Raw genomic sequence first — 20138 nt, forward strand, 5'->3', positions numbered from 1 at the left:
ATGAGCTATTTGCCTGGTGTATCTCCTTTTGACAGAAAAGTTTGAAAGATTATATGTTCAGATTTAACCAATTTCCATATAATCTAACAGAAACCAGTGCTTAAAGGTGCTTTATGTAACTTTTTCACTCTACTAAAGCATACAAATACCATAATATGTTTGCAGATATTTAGGAAACATGCTAAGTTCACATAGGCCTACTCGTTTCTCTCAAAAAAACCTCTACAGCCAGTTATTTTACTTTGAAATGTGCGTTCCGTGCTGGAATTTCTGGTTTTTGTTTTGGTCTGTGTGATCTCGCCCACTGCCAGTTCACCCAATAGTATTTCGACACCTCGGGATGCCAGTTGGCAGGAAACACAGTGTATTACAGCCATGCAGCAAACAAACTGGGTCAGAGATGGCAGATTCTACACAACCTAAAAATCCTTGATATCCATATAAAAATCTCTATGAACGAGAGCATATTAAAATGCGGATAAATCAACTCATCAACTTACTCCTCAGCTGTCATTGTCAATTGCGCTTGTTCCTGTTGCGTGCCCTCAAACTGGCAACATTTTGTTCAACAGTTTATTACCACTTTCAATGCCCAGAAAGGTGGTAAAGACATCATTAAAATAGTCCATGTGACTACAATGGTTCAACCTTAATGTTATGTAGCGATTAGAATACTTTTTGTGCGAAAAAAATAAATATAAATAAAAATAAATAATATATAGCCTATCTTCCCTGTCAGTCTCTGACGCTGTTCACGTTGTAAACACAGTGCAGCGCTTCCAGGTTCTACGTCAGAACGCCGGCTCAGTATCGGCCGGATCCTGCGTCAGCATCACACGCATGTGTCGTGGTGCTCACGTTAACAGTGTCGGAGACTGACATGGAAGAGAAGAAAGGGTTAAATAAAGTCGTTTTTATTGCGATTAAGCGATGAAGAGTATCACATAACAAAAGTTGAACCACTGTAGTCACATGGACTTTTTTGACGATGCATTTACTACCTTTCTGGGCCTTGAAAGTTGCAATGACATTGCAGTCTATGGCTGGTCAGAAAGCTCTCGGATTTCATCAAAAATATCTTCATTTGTGTTCCGAAGATGAACTTTCTTACGAGTTTGGAACGACATGAGGGTGAGTAATTAATGACAGAATTTCAAGACATTACAGATTATGACACTGTGTGAGACAGAATGTTTAAAGGACAAGTTCGGTATTTTACACTTAAAGCCCTGTTTTCAGATCGTTTCTGATGAAATAGAACGGTTAAGATTGAAATTTGGACACATGCTGCTGGCCCGAGAATTTTCGGTTTCTGTGGCAGCACCCCCCCACCTCCACAATGGCTGCATAGGTGCACTGGAACAATCCTTCCTAAAACGCATTAAACTTTCGTTTACAAAGACGTGAAACTCACCGAGTGGTCAGTGGTGTTCACTGATATGCTCACACAAAAATCGCTGCAAAAGATGCTTTCCAACAGGTTTTATTGTAGTTTTTGTCCAACTCCATTGACTTGTATTGGATGTGCTGTGAGGTACGGTATTACTCCGCCGCCGGAAACGGAAATGGGGTTGTTTGTATTCTTTCTGTAGTCTTATGCAGTCGCGGTATCGTAGGCTACGCTATCCAAACATTTTTAAGACAGCGATCTTCTGCTTCTTCTGTGTATTCAATGAAATGCCAGTGGTTTGCTTGCAATTGGTAAAGGTGCATTATCGCCACCAACTGGGCTGGAGTGTCTATTATTCAAGCTCTCAACGGAAGAATGTACGGGTGTGAGGCGTTTGGAAAAATAGGTCCACAGTTTTACAACGAATGGTAAAACACCTGTATGTAATCATTTCAGAGTGACGACACTGGTTTTACATGCTTAATGTCACTCACTGTGACAATGAATTGCCAGGCATGTTAAGACAAAGGGTTTGACCCTTAGTTCTCAGAAACTAAATGTATGTACTTAATCATGAAGTCAAATCTCAACAGACATTTCTAACCGCAATGACTAGGCCTACATACATTCAGAATGATTGCCACACATAAACAGTCAACTCCGGAAATTCTTATGTTAAACTGATTTATGTGTCCACTTTAGTTGACAGAAGCATTTAAAGCTTTACGTGATATAGTCATGGTCTAGTCGTTTGAATGTGTCTAGTCATTCAGATGCATTGTCAATCTGTTGTCACACCGCTGCATATCACCTCATAGTGTTTGTTGATTACTTTCCAGCTTTTGGTTGCTGAAAGTTTACTTTAAATATGAATTATTAATGTTTAGAATATATCAGATGAATTATAAATGAGAATATTTTTTAAAAGAGGAGGGCAAAAAATAATTAGTATGAGTGTATTTACAAATAACTCCAATCTTTTGGTAGAAATAGCCTTATTTGCCACTCAAAGAACATCACTTCAGCTTTCTTCCATCCCATAATAACCCCTATCATGCTTTCATTATCACAGAGAGAACAAAAATGGGCCGTCTTTGCTCAGCAGAGAGGATGACACATTTTTATCATGATTTGCACTTGAACAGATCCGTTCCAGTCAAGCGTGACTCCTGAGAAAACACCAGAGGTATTAAGTTCTGTCTGTGTGAAAGTCAGCAATCCCAGCTCAAGTACTTACAGTGGGTGGAAGACCTAGCTGTCACATTCAAGGATGTGGCAATAGTGGTATCATTTCTCATCACTCACTGAGAACAAGAAAATGCTAACCAGTACTTCTCAGAGCGAGGCCTAATAGGGACTAATGAACTTCTTTACTCATGACAGCCATTGTGCTGCTGGCAAAAAGGAGGATCCATGTCTTGTTTTGTGCATTTATTTTCAAACAGTATGACTGATCCAAATCTAAGTGTTTTATGTCTTGTGTGTGCTAAACTAAAACAACTATCGACACACTTTGACTAAGAAAGAATATACACTACCACTCAAAAGCGAGGATGCATTACATTTATCAAACGTGACAATAAAGACATTTATAATGTTACAAAATATTTCCATTTTAAATAAATTGTTATTTTGAAAGTTCTATCCAAAGAATCCTGATTTTTTTTTAAGTATCATAGTGTCTACATCGCTTAAAGCATATCAGAATTATTATGAGTATCATGTGACACTGACGACTGGAGTAATGATGCTGAAAATTCAGCTTTAACATCACATGAATAAATTACACAAATTGCATTTTTAAATTATTTTAAGTAATATTTTACTTTTGAAAAAGTACTTTTGATCAAATCAACGCAACCTTCTTTCAAAAAACATAACCAACTGCAAAATGACTGTAGTAATCATTCCCAGATAAAATAAATGTAGGTTTGTTGTTGTATTCACTTGTTCTTGATAACTGGTTAGAGACAGACATACAGGAGTCATGTGATATTCAATGAAGATATGTAGAACAACCAAAATATTTTAGTTGTCATTATAGTAAACTGAATGCATTAAACTGCTGCGAACACACTGTAAAAAATGTCTAACCTCCCTAACTCAAAATTTTCGCAAAAAGTGAAATTCTGTAAATTTAATTTTATAATTAAAGGTTAGAGGTTAGATTTTTTTTACAGTGCAATGGGAGCCCTGGGGATTAAATAATGGCATCCTTACGCAAGCTGCACATCAGTTTGGCATAAAAAAGATTACAAATTATTATTATTATTATTATTATAAGGCTCTGCAATATCCCTTTTTAAATAAGGCAGCAAGTTGGCATGGAATTAAACCTTCAGGGAATAAATGAAAGGAACTGAATATAAGAACGCTGAGAAGATGAAGTCGCTCAGAGGTGAATAATAAATCAAAAAGCTCAGCAGACAAGTGTAAGCTATTTTAATCAACGCAGAGCATATGAGATATGGATGACAAACACCTACTTCCAGTAATACTGCAGACATATGACATTTGAGAAGTCACAGTATTTAGCAATGGGGACATTTGCACAATACAATTACCAAGCGAGGAGGGCTAAATGAAAATGGAAATCCAGTCTTGATTTTCAACTGCAAACAAGACAAGCTCTGGGCTAGGCCTATAATTGGTTCCACCTAATACAACTCACATGTCAGAACACCAGATGATTGCAGTAATTCTTGATGATATTACAGAGCTTGTCATATAGATCAGGTGATACTAAGACTAACCCATTCTTTTCGAACAAAACTTTAAGAAAGTGAAAGAATCAGATTATTCTTATTAATAAATCCAACCTTTAACAATCAGGTCCATTGAAATCTCTGACCTTTATAAACAAAAGCAACTCTGGGAAAGATATTAGATCGTTTTTTTGTTCTCGTAGCTACTTCTGTCTTTTTACTGAACCTTGCGTGAATTCATCGTCAGCGTGAGGCCAGTCAGGAGATGCAGTTCAACGATTCAGCTTTCAGTCACAGATGTTTTGTCTCCCTCTTCTGTGAGCTTTTATGTCTGCAGCTGTAGGTTTGCGTCCAAAATCTAGAATACAATGCTTTACTTTCATGGATGATCAAAAATTGTCTGGTGTTATGGCTTTCTGAGATGATACCCATGGTGTGCGTTTGCTGTCGCTGATCGTTCAAAAGGTCATGTGCTCAAGCTACAGTCGTTCCGTTTTAAAACAGAAGGCTGGATAACATAAAGTGCCCATAGAGAGTGAGGCTCAAGAGGATTTAAATGGAGGAAGAACATGATCAGGAGATCCCTAATACTCATTTCAAATGCCAAGAACTACTGTCTGGACATCTTTAAAGCAGGTTCCGCTTTAAAACAACCTTGACTTTCCTGAATCTGAGTGCCGATGCCCCCTCGTTTTAGAAATGAAGTAGGCCTACTGACACAATCTTAAAAATAAAGTTTCAAAAGAGGGTTTTCACAGCGATGCCACAGAATAACTATTTTGTGTTCCTCAAAGAACCTTTCAGTGTACAGTTCTTGCAGTTCTTTTTACCCAGTTAAATGTTTTTCATTGAACTATAGATGGATGCAATGTAGAACCTCTACTTTTGAGTGCAGGGAGCTCACAGTCCTCTCAAAAAGTGCTCAAAAGCTGAAAGGACTCAATAGAAACTGAGGAAAAATGTCTTTAAATCCTCAGATACACACCTGAAGTAACTCTCTAATTGTAATTGGTTGATATTGGCTCATAGGGTTTGTGATTTATGATTGTGTTTGTCTCATTTCAACAAACACCATTCAGGACAAGAAAATTAATACCAACACCACAGACCTGAGGCATGAACCAAATCATGATCACATATGACTAAGTCGACTGACAAGTTAAAATTGATATCTCTAGACAGCAGATTATGTCACACCCAAACACATTGTGCAATGTGCTCCTTCCTTTTTAAAATATTTATTTGATTAAAGGAGGGGTTATGGGAAAGGCCAGAATTAAGTAACGAGTACACTTTATGTGAAGAATTTTGATTTGAGTCCCTGTATATATGTATGAAGAAAAAAAAAAAAAAAAGTGTATTATGTATATGCATAGCCTATATTGTTGTAAAGGTAATTCTAAATAACTTGATGTGTTTAGTAATAGTAATAGCAAGTATAATTCATTAATGAAAAAACAAATACATACTGATGCTCAAACTATTAACAAAACCAAAAACACAAATCCAAATTTTGTTCAAACAGGTTTATTTTCCTATAAACAGTATTCAGCATTGTACCACAAAAGTTCAGCAAGTGACATCTCATGTTATCCCAATTGCATACCTTTTCTGTTTACAGTATATTTACAACTTGCCATCAAAATGTTTCTCACATTTGTCTATAATCAATCTCATACTGTTCTAAAATGAAGTGATGTGAAAATCTCTGAGAAACATTTTAGCTGTGTGTTATTCAGAGCAACACATTTTCTGTAACATTCAGAAAAATAAACATTCATGGGGTGAAACTTCATTAAGACCAAACGTATGCACTGCTTAAATTATAGTAAGGACCACCAACTATCTTGTCAGCACTATTATTGTTGTGCGTTATGAAACTAGCATCGAGTTTGAATCAATCTTTCATAGATTTTATTCAAATTTTGCAAACCACCTCATAATTTATCTTGTTTTAATTCTTTGAAACACTAATACAGACTGGGAGGAGTTAAAATTAAGATTGAAAAATGTATCCTTCACATTAAAAAGATACTTTTTTTTTTTTAAAGGTGTCCATAGTGTCCACATCTGTGAACAGAATCTGTAAAAGAATGTAAAAGGTGTATTTCATAGGGTATGAGAAAATTATATTAAATAGTACATACTGATCTTGCATAGTCAGCTCATTCATCCCAGCTTCCAACAGACAAACCCCTGACCTCTGGGAGTGAATCTGTAAAACTGGCTCAACAACAAGTACTTGTAGTGGTATAAAAGCATTGGCAGGCCAACTGAGGGCCCAGTGTTCTTCGTTAATGAGTGAAATGTGTAACATTAAGGAAAGATTCATTGAGGGCTGGATTAAAATCTCAATTCAACTACTACGGAAACTGCTAACGGAAATCCCAAATACGTCATGAGACACGGGGAGCAGTTAAAATGAGCACTTAAGAGAAGCTAAGACTTAAATATTTATCTTCATCTCCGTGAAAAATCTATGAATGCTTCATTCAGTATTTTTAAATCTATGAACTTCTAAATAAATCCATTAAGAGGAAAAAAACAACAACTAACAAACCTAATTATGATGTACTCCTAAAATAAAGTCGAAAGCAAGTTTTATAGCAATGGTAGTGCTTTTTATACAAACAATTTTGAAAGTGGACGTATCAGGCACTTAGATCGTGTTTGAGACAACGTCAAAAGGACTGCAGTATAATTCCACTATAACCTTGACCTATAGTTGAGCTGTGGCTTATCAAGGGCTTTTTTGGAGTCCGCCTTTTCCTAACTCTCAAAGGAAAACATTCCCACACACCTGTCAAACACAGAGAGAACAAAGCCAGGCTGCCTGTACACAGAAACTAGAGAAGATGCTGATAGGAAGAGCAGATTTATCTGTCCTTGGATGTGAGCTTCTCGATCAGCTCCTGAAGGGGTGCTAGTTCTTTACGATCAATCAAATTAAACTCCTGAAAAAAAAAAAAAGTAGTAGAGAGAGAGAGAGATGTTTTCATTAAGTTGGCCCAGTAAAACATCATATTCATCTGCTTATGGTAAGCCAAACCCCCCCGACAAACACTAACTCGCACACCTCATGGACAAGTACACACCTGAACAAAGAAGATAAAGTGCTTGAAAGAGGTGTTGAGGTGCGCCTCCTCCTGCAGCTGGATAACAGAGTCAAAGTGCTGGTGGTAGATGTGAGCGTAAACACGGAAGAGTCTCTTCAAAATGGTCTTGGCCACCGACATGAAGTTCTTTGGGAAGGGGACCCCTATAAATGTAAAACAACTTTAAAATGACACTATTATGCATTTTTTTCTGATATTACCTTACATGTAGTGTGTAAAATAGTTGTTACTTGGTAGTAATAGTTGGTAGTAATGTTGGTAAATACTTGGTAGTAATAGTTGGTAAAAGTCCTTACTTTCTGCACAAACCTACGTAGGTTTGTAACAAATTTGCATAATGCCAGCGGCAGCCTATGGTCTTCATTGGCTGCCTGCGAACAACGTTTACTTTGACCTGCCCTGTAGTTGTAGCTGAGGCATGGAAAAGTTTGGTTTGTGTTGTCACTTGTCAAGAAGACGCCATTTTCTGTGCTGCGAAAGCAAGACCATCTTGCACGCACTTCCAAAGGATGAGGACTCGGGCTCGAATTAATACGGTAAAACTGACGCCATCATTACTGTTCGTATCACTACAAGCCTCCAGAGCTGAAATTCAAATATGGAAGTGGTCGTTTCATTTTATCTAACTGTCTCAGACACTGTGAGAAAAGAGGTGATGCTGTAATGTACAGTACCAGTCAAAAGTTTGGAAACATTACTATTTTTAATGTTTTTGAAAGAAGTCTCTTATGCTCATCAAGCCTGCAGTTAAAAAAAAAACAAAAAAAAAACAGTAATATTATGAAATATTATTACAATTTAAAATAATGGTTCTCTTTTTTAATATATTTTAAAATGTAATTTATTTTTGTGATACAAAGGTGAATTTTCATCAGCAAGTACTCCAGTCTTTGGTGTCTTATGATCCTTCAGAAATCATTCTAATATGATGATTTGATACTCAGTTGTGCTGTTTAATATATTTTTTTGGAATACTTTTTTCAGGATTCATTGATGAGTAAAACGTTAACAGCATTTATTCATAAAAACAGCATTTATTCAAAATAAAAACATTTCTAACAATATAAATCGTTACCATCACCTTTTATCAATTTAACGCATCCTTGTTGAATTAAAGTACTAATTTCTTTAAAAAAAAAATAGTTATTGTTCCCAAACTTTTGAACGGTAGTGTATATTGTTACAAAAGATTTCTATTCTAAATAAATACAGTTCTTTTAAACTTTTTATTCATCAAATAATCCTGAAAAAAGTATCTCAGGTTATAAAAAAAATATTAAGCAGCACAACTGTTTCCAACATTGATCATAAATCAGCATATTAGAATGATTTCTGAAGGATCATAAGACACCAAAGACTGGAGTACTTGCTGATCAAAATTCAGCTTTGCATCACAAAAATAAATTACATTTTAAAGTATATTAAAAAAAGAGAACCATTATTTTAAATTGTAATAATATTTCATAATATTACTGTTTTTTTTTTTTTTTTAACTGCAGGCTTGATGAGAATAAGAGACTTCTTTCAAAAACATTAAAAATAGTAATGTTTCCAAACTTTTGACTGGTACTGTATATTACGAGAGAATTAAAGCGCTTTTTGACCTTCGATGCAAGTAAACCTATTGTAGGAGACCTTACAATAAAAACTAAATTAGGAACCTTTAAAAGAGCATAATGGGGCAATTTAGAATCCAAGCAAAAGGAAATGGTCGAAAAACGACCAGCAGAATATAATTATGTTGTGGATGTGGTAACTAGGTTCCTTGAGAAGACTGAATTGTTTTGATGATGTTTTAAAAGCGCCACCGTGTGGACAGTTCCCTCCATGATCATGAGGAGCTATACAAAGAAAAAAAAAAGCATGCTAAATTTCTATATCATGCACAATAAATTAAAGGAGTAGCAAACCTATTTTTGAAGGGAAAAGTGTCTCATCATCAAGTTGATCTTGGACCCAAGTCATCAGGTAATCAATGTACTTTGGAGCTGAACATTTTATTGGTTTTTTTATGTTGGTTCCATCAGCCCAGTGATATTCATACCTGCAGACAACACACACAAAAAATAAATAAATCAATCAATCAATATGGATACACTTTATTTTAAGGTGACGTAGTTACATTGTAATTACTCCAATAAGTACTGAGTGATTTTAGTTAACTACATGTACTTATTATAGAGTTATGATTAGGGTTTGGTTTAGGGTTAGTTACTGTTATTACTATAGTAAGTACATGTAGTAACGTGTAAATACGTTACCAAAAACATATCTTTTTTTAATGCAACACTTCTGTACTTTAATCTGTAATTACCATTCAAAAGTGAATTATCTTATGCTCACAACCTTGGTGAGCACAAGAGACTTCGTTCAAAAACGTAAACACAAAAATAAAGATAAAAAACAACAACTTTTGAACAGTAGTGTAATGCTCAAAATATTTCACATGATAAATCCCTGTTAATACTTACTTAGGCCCAGCAGACATTAGTGGGCAGCTTTCCTCAGTGCAGAAGTCTGTGATGGTCCCATACAACATGTTGATCTGGTTAAAGAAGTCCACAGCTACAAGCACATGAAACAGCATTATAGTACAAACTCATGCCAGCATCTTAAAACATTAAAAAACCTACGGTCTGAGATGAATCATATTTTGTTCTAAACAATAACAAAATAAATATCTACCCTATACAGTTCCATCACAAACCTCTAGTGGTTTTGGAAACCCTGCTGTAATTATATAACAGAAGTTCAGTACACCCAATATTTCATGAGCTGCAGTAATTAGATGAAACCTTAAACCAGGCAACATCAGCGCTGCCAGAGTCTGTATTCAGCCCTCTGTCCCTGAGGCTGACAAGAAAACTCCACTGCCTTTATTGCTAAAAATAGAAGAAGGCCAGAGGCTATGAACGAATCCAAGAAACTGCCTCTGAAATGTTGCAAAACTGACCTACAAACAGGCCTTATAAAATTGATGATAACTGGGAAGATCCATTTAAACAAACGAGTGTCAGCATGAATATACAGCACTGATTTTGACTGTACCTATTTTAAAGGGTTTTGAAATTGAGATTTTAGCATATGTACACATAGAATATTTGTGAAAACATCAATATTAAGGCGAGACACTACAGGTGAATAGGGTAACATTTTTAACTAGCAGATATCACCATGAAACTTTCCCAGTTGATTACCTACATTAAGATGAGAAAAAAATGTATTACAAGTTTAATACAAAAATTAGAGGGATTTATGGATATCTACTTTTGTTATCCTGTAAATCAGAATATACTGTCAATAGCCTTAAAAAAAATGATTTTCGCCATGTTTTTTAGAATAAAATGTTATATAAATCAGGCAAGGAATAATATATTTACAAATCCCTCAGTAAATGTCTTCATAATATAACTATGTACGAGACTGGAAAGTTTGGTGTATACAGGTGCTACTAAAGTGGAGATTTCGGACTTGGAGTATGAGAGAAAAGTCATTTTAGAGAAAACAGGCTTTAAAGATTTATCATCAGCCAATGAGATTGCGCATTCAGCCCTTTTACATTCATGATTGGTTGCTGATAAAAAGGAAATGACCATATTTGGATCCGACAGGATTGTACAGGAGAGAGAGAGCTTTCCAGCTGTGCATGTGATGACAGGGAGCAGACAGCGATCGCGGAGCAGCACGTTGATAAAGAACGCAAACTTTTGTTGTATTTATGAGAAATCTACAGACGCAAACAGACAAAGTGTAGTCAAATAAAGCCCTAAATGTGTATTTCTGACTTTTTTTTCACCACAAGTCTGAAAGAAGACATGTTATTGAAGACAAATATCCAAAAATCTCAAAATTGACCAGTAAAAAAAAACCCAGATGTTTTTGCCTGCCGTGTCTCGCCTTAAACAACATTTTTAATATTAGAGGATTAGAAATGAAAATGATCCCATATTTACTCAACTTCAAGCCATCCTAGGTGTATATGACTTTCTTCTTTCAGCCAAACACAATCGGAATTATATATATATATATATATATCCTGGCTCTTCCAAGCTTTGTAATAGGAGTGAATGGGAGCCCAAACAGAGCATCCATCCATCATAAATGTAATCCATATGGCTCCAGAGGGTTAATAAAGGCCTTCTGAAGTAAAGCGACGCGTTTTTGTAAAAAAGAAAATCCATATTTATAACTTTATAAACTATAATCACTGGCTTCCGGTAACGAGTTCTGGCCGAAGAGTGAACTCTGACCCGACGCATGACGTATTGACAAACAGCAGAGTAACAATTTATAAAGTTACAATTATGGGATCATTTTCATTTTTGGGTGAACTAAAAAAAAAAAAAATAATAATAATAATAATATATATATATATATATTATATATATATATATATATATATATTTATATTTAGGAGCCACTTCTTTGAAGCCACAATACTGAATGTGACAGACACATTAGTCTGAGATGCTATTAGAAGGAATGATGCAAGATGACATGTCTACATCACTAGGCTATTCACATTATTCATTACAGAGAAGAACAATAATAATGACATATATACATACAATTAGGGGTGTCGCAATATACCGGTATTGACGATAATCGTGATATTCAAAGCATGAAATATCGACATCGTGTTAATTTAGAGCAATACAACATACCGGTATTGGCGATATTGGCGTTTTCCAGACGCAGCGCTCGTCCGCGCCCGCGCAGCTAGAGTGAAACACTATGTCCACACCCGAAAAAAGTAAGCTGAGCTCGCCAGTATCAGAGCCCGTCTACATCTCTGCCAGTATTAACAACAGAGTTCTTCGGCTTCAAAGAAAACAGCACCTTAGAGGTGGTCGCACACCGGACGAGAAGCGCAGCGCCACGTCTTAAAATTCGAACACATTCTGTATGAGTGTACACACACCGGACGAGAAGCGCAGCGCCACGTCTTAAAATTCGAACACATTCTGTATGAGTGTACACACACCGGACGAGAAGCACAGCGCGTGTCCGGTGTGCAATACGTCGAGTTGTCATAGTCGCGACGCGGCTATTATTTTACTAGTCATCATGGAATGGGAAACGTGACATTAACTGTTAACAGGGGGTTTCTGTGTTCATATATTTAATAAAGGGTGATTATTAAAATTAAGAACCCCGTTTTCTTTACTCATCTTATTTTTGTATTTGTATTTGCACTTGATTTTTTTATTCAAATCTGCTATCTGCATGACTTTATTGGCGCCAGTGCAACAACAGGTTTAAGAGCTTTTCAGTTCTTCAGGAAACCTTCAGACAGTGTTTGGCTTCAGTTTGAAACCAGATAAACTTCACATGCTTGTCTTCCTTCACAAAAATGCCCCCCCCCCCCCCCCCCATCCCATAGATTCTATAGATATCGCGATATATCGATATCGTGAATTCTTTTGGTCACAATAACCGTGGTGTGAAAAATCTAACATCGTGACAGCCCTACATACAATACTTTTATAGTTATGTAGTTCTACAGACCTACTTACAATTAAGAACTACATGGGACAAACATAAAAAACTTTTATAATTACAGCAGTTTTTTTTACACACACTGAGGATCCAAAAAAAAGGGAGAAATCCCTAGATTAAAGTCACATGCTTACTGTTGACTGCCACCCATTCATTGAGATCTTCTCCATCAGGCAGCATGACGGCCATGCGCAGGTTCCCGCTGCCCAGAGTGGCCTCTGCATGCTTCAGGAGCTCGTACTGGTGCGAGCCCTCGGGAATGTTCTTCTTCGGTTTAAACGTCTTTGACGAGCGGCTTCCACTGTGGAATAACAGAAGAGTAAGAATGCAGGATGTGTTTACACTTTAATGATTTGCTGCACACTTGCACTGAATCAAAAAATACTTCGTCAAGCAAAATTATATCACTGAACATGACATACTGGTTTTTATTTTTAGTTACGAAACCTGTTTGTGTGGGATTAAACAGTAAAGTAATGAGGTAAGAAAGAACAGAAGCAGGTGTTGGTTAGGAAAAGTCACATTTATATAGCCTAGTAGAGTACCATAATAGTCTGGCAGCACCATTATAAGCAAAGATGAGGGGTAATATTCTTCAAAACGTTTCCTAGCTGCTGGGATAAATTAATCCCGGTATACTGCCATGAATAATATTCTTTAAAGTAGAGCTGCACGATTATTTGTTAAAATGCCCCTATTATGCTATTTTAAAGTTTCCTAATGTTGTTTTAGAGTCTCCTACAACAGGTTTACATGCATCAAAGGTAAAAAAACTGTTTAATTTTATCATAATATACATTTGAACATCACCACATTTTTATTTACTCTCAAACGACTCGTCAGATGAATCAGTCTCTCTAAATCCCTCCTTTCCGCGAGCTACTCTGCTCTGATTGGCCAGACAGCTCAGTCTGTTGTAAATTGGTCTACCGTGTACAGCGCTCGTGTCGAAAACAAAAACCCCCATTGCCATAACAACGTCAGCTCTGCGTGTCATGAGGCTTCCTACACCGTGAACTAAACACAGTAACGAACAATGACGGCGATTTTCCCATATCAATCCGAGCACGAGTCCGATGATGAAACACTGGAAGAACTAGTTATTCAACCCGAACCTCCATCGCAAGGACGACTCGAGCAGGACGTTTCTCAGTGATACGCTACTCAGTTTGAGGTACATTATGAGATGTTGCAACTGTAATTCCTCACCATCAGCATTAACAAGTGCATGTCCATCAACAAACCGATTATTTTACTTGTACTAATATATTTACAGAGTATTTTTCTAATTTATTGCGGTGAACACGTGGAAACTGTATCAATAACAGTGCGTACATTTGCCGAGCTCTAGCGTAAATGACTGATGTAACATAAACGTTAGTAAAACAAATCTTGCTCCATGCTTAATCTTTACTCAAAGTAGTGAGAACGACAGACAATCTGCATTAATAGACAAGGTTTTAGGTAATAGTGGCCCACAACTGATCAGCAGAAGTATTTCAGTAAGACACAATGTACACTTTATACCCATGATGCTTTTGTGTCACGTTTTTTTTTTCGTAACTTCACGAAATATTAGTAAACCATACTATGGACTTCCAGGATCCGATCGCATCGCGATCATGACGCAATGTTTTCTAACGTAATTTTAAAGTTCAACCAATCAGTCTCGGGTGTGGTGGGCTGGGTCTGGTTTAGTGGCTAGGGACGATAAATAGAGACCAAATGGACACTGTTTTACAGCTGAGGTGTGCATAGATTGGTTTGATCGCTCAGATTGACAAGTCTCGATTTACCATGCACCCTATAATAGGAGCACACAGCTGAAACAGCACTGGAAGATCATCACTCATCAATCAGGATCTTATATTACTTGTTTATTCTATGTACTTTTATTGTGGTGATTACACAAGTATGTAGTTCTTATGTTCTGTAAAATCCCTTGTTTGGAGGGTTTTTCAGTCCCTTGGTAAATTATGTTTTTTTTTTTTTTACGGTTATCCTACCTAATCCATTGCATAGCTCGAAGACATGAATACACTTAGAATACCGTAAGCACGGCGCGCTCGCTTCATTTTTCCTCATGTGTCTGCTGCACGTATTTTGCACATGAGCCGCACACACCTCAAAACTACAAACTCTAATGATGACCTTGCTTAATAAACCATCGATTGATTTTTAAGAGAAGTTTTATCGTTTAACTTATCAACAATTAATCATTTATTGATTGATTAATCGCTTGCATCTCTAATTACAGTTATTCAAATTATCAAAGAAGTACTGGGATAAAAGTTTAAAGTTTGGATATAAACACTGCTGTCTACAGTAGCATTATCAAAATAGAGCAAATCACCACGCTTCAAATAAAGATTGTATCAATTGCATTGTTACACCAGTAGGTGGCTACAAGTGACTGTCAAACAATGTATTTGTCATTGAATCATTCATTCAAGAGATTTGTTCAAAAACCCGTGTAGAGAGAGTAGGGGTGTAATGGTTCAAATTACTCACGGTTCGTTTTTTTATCATGGTTTTAGGGTCACGGTTTCTGTATGGTTCGGTATGTGCTATGTTCAGGGAAACGAGAGTTCTCCTGAATGTTTAAATTGGCAAGGCTTAAAGGATAATTCCGGTATTTAGCACTTTGAGTCTCTTTTCTGGTTTGTTTTGGATGAACTAGAGTGGTGGACACAGAAATTTTTACGATGGGTCCTGTCTCGACTTTTTGACTCGTTTAGAATCGCCTTTGACCGCTTCAGAGTGGCTGGCTACGGGCATGCACAAACATGTCCTTAAAACAACCCTTAACGTTCGTTATCAAAACTGTGCAACTCACCGAGTGGTCAGTGATGTTCGTTGATGATTAAAAACATATATCGGTGCAATGTATGATTTCAATCCGTGTTATTTGCTATAGTGGAACTATTTTTTCAGATACCTCACAACCGCGTATAAACTTCCGCTTGATATTTGAGTCTGAAGCGCAGTAATATCAACGAGCAATGAGTCCTCCAACAGAAATCAATGGGATTTTACAAAATGCCAAATAAAACATGACAGAAACTGTATTTCGCTACGCTGCTTGTTTTGGAACATCAACGAACACCACTAACCACTCGGTGAGTTGCACAGTTTTGAAAACGAACGTTAAGGGTTGTTTTAAGGACATGTTTGTGCATGCCCGTAGCCAGCCACTCTGAAGCGGTCAAAGGCGATTCTAAACGAGTCAAAAAGTCGAGACAGGACCCATCGTCAAAATTTCTGTGTCCACCACTCTAGTTCATCCAAAACTAACCAGAAAAGAGACTCAAAGTGCTAAATACCAGAATTATCCTTTAAATGAGTAAAGTTTAAACACAGATAGTAACGCGCACTGTTTAGGCTAGGTCTCACCTGCGCTCACACGCTATTCAACACCCAGGTGATGACGGCATATTGAACAAAGTTTATGCAAAGCCAGAAAGCGCATCCATCGACAAAGAGATACATTAGCCTAACTGTCTGTTTTACGAGTTATTTTCAAAAAACCGCATTATAGATGCGTATGGGTCATCGGATTTGAGATGAACCGCGATGCGAGTGCATGCTGAACTGTGAGTGGAGAACAGCACGGTTAGATTTTTTATTTTACAGAGAACCGTTACACCCCTAGCAGAGAGCTATATGGAGATGATCAACACATCCTAAAGACTTCATATACAGGTAAAACTGCCCAAGCCTGACATCTAAGCTGGGCCACTCCTCCTCTGAGTTAAACATTCATGCATACAGTATGTGCCTTTACTGGTCCATGATCCATCAACACCTCAAAGCCAGCCTGTCTTCACCAATTCAACAGTTGCTCTGTTTAGACACAAACAGGACAGGGTTTGACTTTGCACAGAAAAGAACAAAAGGAAACTGGAAGTGATCAACAAATACAGACAAACCTTCTGAAAAACTCACTTGAATGACCAGCATGTGTCAAGCCAACAATAAAGAGGATCAGAACAGACCTGCGACCCATTTTCAGGCCGTGGCACTCCCAAATGACATTATCTTTTACCCCTAATGACATTTCCCCGAGTCAGGCGACAGCATCAGAGCATCAAGCAGAAGTCAGATGGGAAATTCCTGTCTTCACAAAGCAAAAAACATGTGGCCAAGAGCACAAACTGTTTGAGGGCATAATTATGCTGTTTTAGCAACAAAACAATGGTGAAAGACACTCTTTGCAGATCAGTTTAAAGTCATGTGAGAGACAGGTTGTTTTAACAGGAAGACAGGAAGTTCGCTTATTTTGATTAAGATAATGAGGGCAGTGGACACATGAATTTTCATCTCTCATATTAATTTAATTTCTAGTCGTAAGTTGGTGGAAGGTTTAATGCAAGGCTTTTCTTTTCTTCATACTCAACTGAATCGTACAGCCTAAGTTGCAGCACAAGTACTTCCCATTTTCAAAGGAAAGCAGAAGAAGAGAGAAATACACTACTCTACATTGTTGACGCATTATATTTGTTCTTCTAGAGATACTCAAGCAAAACATAATACTTGTTTCTATGATTTAGCTCTTACAACACAATTAAATCCATTGTAAGGTAGTGTCTCCAAGGAAAGAGATCTCCCACATCTAGGGAGAAACTAGGGCTGGGCACGGGCAGTATATCGAGTTTGTAGTACAATATCTTTTTTTATATCAATATCTTTTTAGAAATTATATATGATGATCATGCAATACAGTTTATATCGACATACAGTAGTTTGGTATTATGATATTATTTTAGCACATCTGAAAAATAGCAAGGGAAAGTGCATAATCCAATTTGTCCTAAACATGAGAAATTATTTATATTAAGGGTTTTCAAAATAACTCGTAAGATATCGTTAACACGTATAGTGTTAGCAGGGTTCCTCAAACTCGGTCCTGGAGGGCCACTGTCCTGCACAGTTTAGCTCCAACCCTGATCAAACACACCTAGCTGTGAGTTTCTAGTGATCCTGAAGACATTGATTAGCTTGCTCAGGTGTGTTTGATCAGGGTTGGAGCTAAACTGTGCAGGACAGGACCGAGTTTGAGGAACCCTGGTTTAAAGGAAAACACCACATTTCACTGTTATATTCTCCATCAGTAAATGTTAGAAGGTCATGCAAATATTTCCATTTTGCTGTCAGGTAGATCTGCACGATTCTGGATAAAACTGAGAATCACGATTTATAACACAGATTTTTTTCAGTGTTATATCCAAACTATAAGCTTTAATCCCAGTTTTTCTGTGATAATATAAATATTTGTAACACAGAAATAACTATATTGTGTGGCTGAAAGACTGTCTGTGAAGCTGTTTCTTACATCACATCTGCTCTCTCTGGCTCAGCTGCAGCGCAAACACAGATTTGAATGTTCCAGTGTGATTCTGTCAGATGTATAATAGACAGGCGAATAGTGAGGGTGTTTGAATCGAGATCATGATCTTTTAACGATTAATAGTGCAGCTCTACTGTCTGTAGTGCACAAGCCTTATGCAATCGAGTCTATGCTAAACTTCACAGACTTCAGTGAACGAGTGCTGCCAGGCACATAAGCGCCAAACTGTTAACATTTAGTCTGTGCTTTTGTTTGTTTACTTTTAGTTTTAGTTTAGTGAAATTAACTTCTACTTCTCTATTATTTTAGTTTTTAGACTGTAATGTTGTTGCTACAATGGTAGAGTGTAATGTCATTTTTAACCCCCTTTTTGCAAATAATATATACTGTAGCATAGCCTACGTTGGTTACATTCCCTATTTTTGCTTTCACAGCCAATTTTGCCAGTTTTATAAAGCTATTTATGAACATTGTTTGTAAGACAACATTGGGCAGGATGTGAAATAAAATTATAAAATAAAATTATAAAACAAATGCAGAATTTTTTTTTTAATCCAAATAGAAAAAAGTAGAAAATAGTGAGATGTATGCATATCGCGATTCAGCAACAAAAAAAACAAAAAACAAAAAAAAATATATATATATTTTTTTTAATGATCGCCCAGCCCTAGGAGAAACTGAAAAATAAAATTAAAAAACATAAATGTGAAAATCAACACAGCTTGCACATGAGCACAAATAAACATTTAAAAACAAAATGAACTGCACTGGGACTTACTACACTGAGTTACTGTACAGTATACAGTATACTGGGATTATAGTGGGATAATCCAGACTGATCATGTCTGGATTTCAGGTTGTACTCTGATGTCAAATCATTAAGGTACGTATCGTGAAAGCGACAGAACACTTATTAGGTAACGTTAACAATTATTGGTGACTTTTTGCGTTTTCCTGGAGGGACACATTTGAGGAAAAATCTACTTGTGTCAATCCACAAAACACGACTATATCCCTTTTACATAAATTACATTATGTTGGAAAATAAGGCTCTGTTCACGATTACTGTAGTATAAACCCAAGTATAGTAATAAAGGACGAGTATTCAAATCCAATGTAATGCTGATGACCTCATGTACTGGCTAAGTATTCTTCATTAGCCAGACTAACAGTTACAGTTTTGTGTTATGATGGTCGCGCACTAAACTGCTGAGATACGATCAAACTGCGCTTCTATCAGCTTTTTTATGTCATAACTGTTCACTTCTAATAAGTGTCGGGTCGGCTGTGAGTCAGGATTGCTCATGTACAGGCAGCTTCGGGACAAAAGCAGTATTTCTACGCTTGCTAACTAGCCATCAGTGTTCCCATTTAAAGAACCCACGCATACTTACAATAAAAAGCTCATCGCTCCTTGAGGAAAATGCGCTGTAGATGAGAAAAAGACACTACTCCGTTATTTTGACTGTTGAAGGGTGGATAAGCAAGTTATTTGAGCCTTAATGTCCTTAACACTCCACCAACACTGATCCTGCCCGTGCAAAAGTTCTCCTTCCCATCCAAAGTCTCTCCAGAGCCGAAAAATCCCGCGAGATCACGACAGTATATTCACTACGCCTCCTTTCTTCTCCAATAAGAGTCACGTTAGCTATTATATTATATTATATTATATTATATTATATTATATTATATTATATTATATTATATTATATTATATTATAGTAACGTTAGCATATGCACACGTTAGACAGAACTTCATGGACAACATCATCACTGACTCCTAAGAGAGAGAAAGATAAGTGAATTAAATAAGGAACATATGCCATTATATATTCTCAACAAACTCAACATATGGATAACTGTAATTGATAAATTCTACATAAAATTTGGGAGAAAAAAAAATGTGGGTTTAAATTGTGGTTGTTTGGAAAATGAATGCAATTAATGAATTAACATAATTAGAAATTATAACTTTTTACAATTGTTTCATTGTTCGGTCTATGTATTCGTTATTCATGATTATTTATTGTGAAAAGGTCTGTACAAATAATTTCGAGTTTTGAATGAAAACTCTTCTGTTC

General features: G+C 36.6%; 1 protein-coding gene across 1 annotated transcript; it reads right to left on the bottom strand.

Annotated features, from left to right (window-relative positions):
- Positions 1 to 5602: 5602 nt before the first annotated feature.
- mob1ba (MOB kinase activator 1Ba) lies at positions 5603 to 19635 on the bottom strand. Its single transcript, XM_084413510.1, has 6 exons — positions 19452 to 19635; positions 12845 to 13011; positions 9683 to 9776; positions 9122 to 9255; positions 7191 to 7354; positions 5603 to 7049 (listed from the first exon to the last, which is right to left on the bottom strand). Exons 1-6 carry the CDS (start codon positions 19463 to 19465, stop codon positions 6972 to 6974), a joined length of 651 nt encoding a protein of 216 aa, XP_084269636.1. The 5' UTR covers positions 19466 to 19635; the 3' UTR covers positions 5603 to 6971.
- Positions 19636 to 20138: the final 503 nt, after the last annotated feature.

The sequence above is a fragment of the Rutilus rutilus genome (genome assembly GCF_951802725.1).
Source record: "Rutilus rutilus genome assembly, chromosome: 7".
NCBI classification, from domain to species: domain Eukaryota; kingdom Metazoa; phylum Chordata; class Actinopteri; order Cypriniformes; family Leuciscidae; genus Rutilus; species Rutilus rutilus.